The sequence below is a fragment of the Rutidosis leptorrhynchoides genome, chromosome 3, assembly GCF_046630445.1.
Source record: "Rutidosis leptorrhynchoides isolate AG116_Rl617_1_P2 chromosome 3, CSIRO_AGI_Rlap_v1, whole genome shotgun sequence".
Classification (NCBI taxonomy): domain Eukaryota; kingdom Viridiplantae; phylum Streptophyta; class Magnoliopsida; order Asterales; family Asteraceae; genus Rutidosis; species Rutidosis leptorrhynchoides.
Window position 1 is genome coordinate 416,685,191 of NC_092335.1, and position 3,999 is coordinate 416,689,189.

The 3,999-nt window shown below is 31.5% G+C and overlaps 1 protein-coding gene across 1 annotated transcript; it reads right to left on the reverse strand.

The window, feature by feature from the left end:
- Positions 1-1,697: 1,697 nt before the first annotated feature.
- Positions 1,698-3,790, reverse strand: LOC139901419 (xylan glycosyltransferase MUCI21-like). Its single transcript, XM_071884137.1, has 4 exons — positions 3,664-3,790; positions 3,482-3,571; positions 3,291-3,374; positions 1,698-2,923 (listed from the first exon to the last, which is right to left on the reverse strand). The coding sequence occupies exons 1-4, from the start codon at positions 3,788-3,790 to the stop codon at positions 1,698-1,700; spliced, it is 1,527 nt and encodes a 508-aa protein (XP_071740238.1).
- Positions 3,791-3,999: the final 209 nt, after the last annotated feature.

Here is a 3,999-nt window from a genome sequence, read left to right on the forward strand (position 1 = left end):
ACTTTATGTAAGATTTAATAATTACATAACATTTATACATAATAACATACATTTAATATTTAATATTTATATATATTAATATAATATTATATGCAAATAATTATCAATTATATAGAAATCATTTTCATATATATATATATAGTTTCTTTTTAAATTACTTAATTATTTTGTATCTTATTTTACATATTTATTTCTAATGGTTAAATTATATTTTATGATTTCAAATTAATATACATATACTTACATTCATATTTATTTTCAGACAATAGTTCGTGAATCTTCGAGCACAGTCAAAGGTTAAATGTATCCATGTAATTAGTTCAAAATTTTGGGATTCAGTTTAATGGACTTTGCATATCGTGTCGAGATCATATGAATATTAAGTTTAAATTTGGTCGGAAATTTCCGGGTCGTCACAAAAACTGTAAAGTTAGAAAAAAGTACAGAAAAAGTATAGTGTGATAATGATATTTCTTAAACTGCGTGTTTTTTATTTGGGGACAATTAATCTGAAATGGAGGGAGTAGTAATTTAGCTCCATTATCATGTAAATATTTCCGAGCTTCTATAGTTGAGAACCTAACTATGTTTGTAGTTTTTTTATATATAAATATAAATAAAACTTTTTGATTTTAACTTTTATTTCTTTTTGATGAAAATATATACAGTATATGTTAAGTATATGTTAAGTGCTTTTTCTTTCTATGTTTCGAGCACCTTTACCCCACACAATCCGGTAACAAGTGATCTAACGGAATGAATTATTTAGAAGTCACAAAAAGTGTATTTGAATTTTGAAAGCACTTTTAATTCAAACTTATTAGATGCCACTGTAAATGTGTAATCATTCTAAACGGACTAGTCATGTATCAATTTCTTCATCCTTTATAAGATGTTCAATAACTAATATATTTGAACTTTAGATCATTGCATACTCATTCCTATTGATTTATGCATGTTTTAATGGCATTACATATAGTTTTATTTAAAGATAAAAAAACTCAGTCGTACCCTTTTTCTCCTGATATTCGATGGATGCGAAATTAAGGTCAAAAAATTCGATTCTCAAAGGAGAGTTTTTCCAATGCGATTTCCTTCCAACACATGTCATGTATATTATCAGGAGAGTAATATCTCAATGTAGACACGTCAGTGACTTTGTTCAAAGGAGAAAAAGATAAAAACGTTAACTTGAATGTTGTATCAGTCAATGAAATGGCATTTGTTACTATTGCAATCAAGTAAGACACTATTGTTGTGCCTAGTCCAACTTCCAGCCCAATTCTATACAGCCCAATTAATTTTTTTTTTTTTTTTTTTTTTTTTTTTTTTTTTTTTTATAGAGCACAAAGAAATCTCTCGCGGATTGTTAATGATTGTAACATAGCATTCGTATCAACAAATAACAGTTAAGGAAATAAAAATACTTCTTCCGTCCCTATATATAATTGTCACCGGACTAGAACACAGTTTAAAAAAAACATTGTATTGTATTTTTATTTGTTTACAGTTTTTCACATTACTTTTTATATATTTGATCTTACATACAAATATTAAAGGTATAAAAAAGTTTAGCTCTTGTTTTATTTATTTATGAAAAGTGAACGATTAATTTAAACTCTTAAAAAAGGATACCGAACAATTAGTATGGCCAGAGAGTGTAATTTAAATTCATACATTACTCAAATATCTAAGCATCATCGTGTGTTCAAAGGAGTTGTATGTCCAATAATTCTACGAGCTTCCATAAGAGTTGCCTTAAACCTATTTACATCAACCCTTATATTTTGTTTATCCAAATACATTTCTTTTGCAACAAAGTACCCCTTTGCAAATATGGATCCTGGATCCAAAATAACCGGGTCATTAGGCCCGTATAAGTCACTAAGTGAACTCTCATTCAATCTAATCTTGTATTCCAAGTAATACAACCCTAAATCAACCGCCGGTTCACCATAATAAACCGTAGAAGCCCACTCTAACCCTAAGGGCACCACTTGCACCAACACCGACCCATTCGACATAAACAGTTGGTTCGTTAGCCCGGCTCCATGAGCAGCCACTAGAACACTACACGAGCTCACTAACTTTGAAAACTTATCCAAATTTGACATCTTTTTGTTACTTCTTACCACCACTACATCAAATCCTAATTCTTCCATCATGTCCACAATTTCGTCCTCGTTCAAAAACGACCTCGTTTTCCTACGAGAAATAAGAAGCAATAGGGGTTCCTTATTACGATACATCCCCAAATCATCAATCATTATCTTTAAACCGTAAATCTTTCCTAGAAATTTTTTGAAGTCAATCATCGAGTTCCCTTTAGGTACTTCGGATGAGTTTATGGATAAGTGCTTATGGAACTTGAGACCAACAACCACGCTTGGAAAGCAATGTACGCTAGTATTGGCCATTAGATCCAACAATTTGTAATGTGATAAGCTCGAGAACACGTTACTAAACTTCTTGACAAAGGAAGGGTTGTAATCAACTAGAACGAATTGAACTTGTGACTTAAAAAGGAATGAAGTGATGAATAATGGGATTATGATATCATTAAATTCATGGAATATGTTTCCTGTCATGATGAATCCGCCTGTAGAAAACAAGATTGCTGGCACTTCGTGATTGTAGTCACAATCTTTTCTCGAATTTTGTGATGATGATTCGTGTACGAACTTTAAAGTAGTTACATTCAAGAAATCAAGTTGTTTCCACGCATAAGGTCGGATTTGTACAACTTTTTCTTCTTCGTTATCTAATAAACCGGTGTGATTATTCAAATTGAATTGTGAATGCAAGTAAATTTGCATTGTTTTAGTATCAATCTTTATAGGGTTACTTGCAACACAAAGTGTACAGTTGAACGCAGATTCACATGTGAAGCCTCGTGTTTCTAGCCTTTGTGCACCATCGTCTCCTGTAATTTTTATGGATTTTAATGCAGTTTATCTATTTGTCCGAAAAAATAAAATAAATAAGTGTTTGATAGAAATTAAAATAAGGGCCCTTAAAAAAATAGAAAGTAGTTGTACTATATTCAAATTTAAATGTGAATCACACACACCCGATAGAGATTCGTTATTATAAAAATGTCACGCTCACAAAAACCCATACGTTATTAGATAGAGTATCTTACTGACAAATCTATGTCTTTTGGAGTGTAAAGCTTTAATATATTTTTCACTTTGTTAACTGAGCATGTCTTTTTCTTTGCATAAAATTAAATAAACCAATAAAACAATAACATTCTAAATCTATGGTGCAGTGGTGGCAAGTGGCATCACCGTCCGCCTTGGTTTTGGCGGTGTCAATGGTGTAATCAGTGACGGAGCTACATTTAAAGATTAAAATAAACAACGTCAAGCGACCTGAACACACGAAAAACTGAATAGAAAAATGTTATCTATTTATACTATAAAAATGTCTAAATAATTTTCTAACTACGCTCCTAGTTGTATGTGTAATGAGAACTAACCCATGAGTGATTTAAGGGCTGGATGTATTTTATGTCCAAGAAAATCAACCTTTTGAAATGTTGCATTCCACTTAGACGTTTTTTGGTTGCCTGCATGATTGATGAAACATGAAGCGTACCTCTTTTATCGACAAGAACCAATATATACGAATTGTAAATAGTAGCCGAAAACTAGAACTTACCGAAGCAATACTTGAAGGGGTTTACGGCATTGTCGAATGCGAAGGATTGAGTGTATAACAAATAGATGAATGCCAATAAACCAAGTGTTTGTGTAGCACCACACACCATCTTTCGCTGGCCCTTCATTGTTTTGACTAATGAGTTTATGATCTCAAAAAGAAATGGTTAAAAGGGACAATAAATAGAGAAGAAAAGGTTTAGAATATCTCGAAATATATCTACAACTCCAAGAAAGTGGATCCAATTTTCGTGAATAATTTTTGTTTTGTCGATATTGACTTCACAAATACACTTTCATTTGTGGGTCTCGGTTGATGGGAAATATAAAGATGTAG

Coding starts and splice junctions, on each gene's coding strand:
- LOC139901419 (XM_071884137.1), bottom strand. CDS start 3,790: ATGAAGGGCCAGCGAAAGATGGTGTGTGGTGCTACACAAACACTTGGT. Junction 3,375..3,481: donor AGCCCTTAAATCACTCATGG/GTTAGTTCTCAT, acceptor TCGTGTGTTCAG/GTCGCTTGACGTTGTTTATT. Junction 2,924..3,290: donor CGCCAAAACCAAGGCGGACG/GTGATGCCACTT, acceptor TAAAAATTACAG/GAGACGATGGTGCACAAAGG.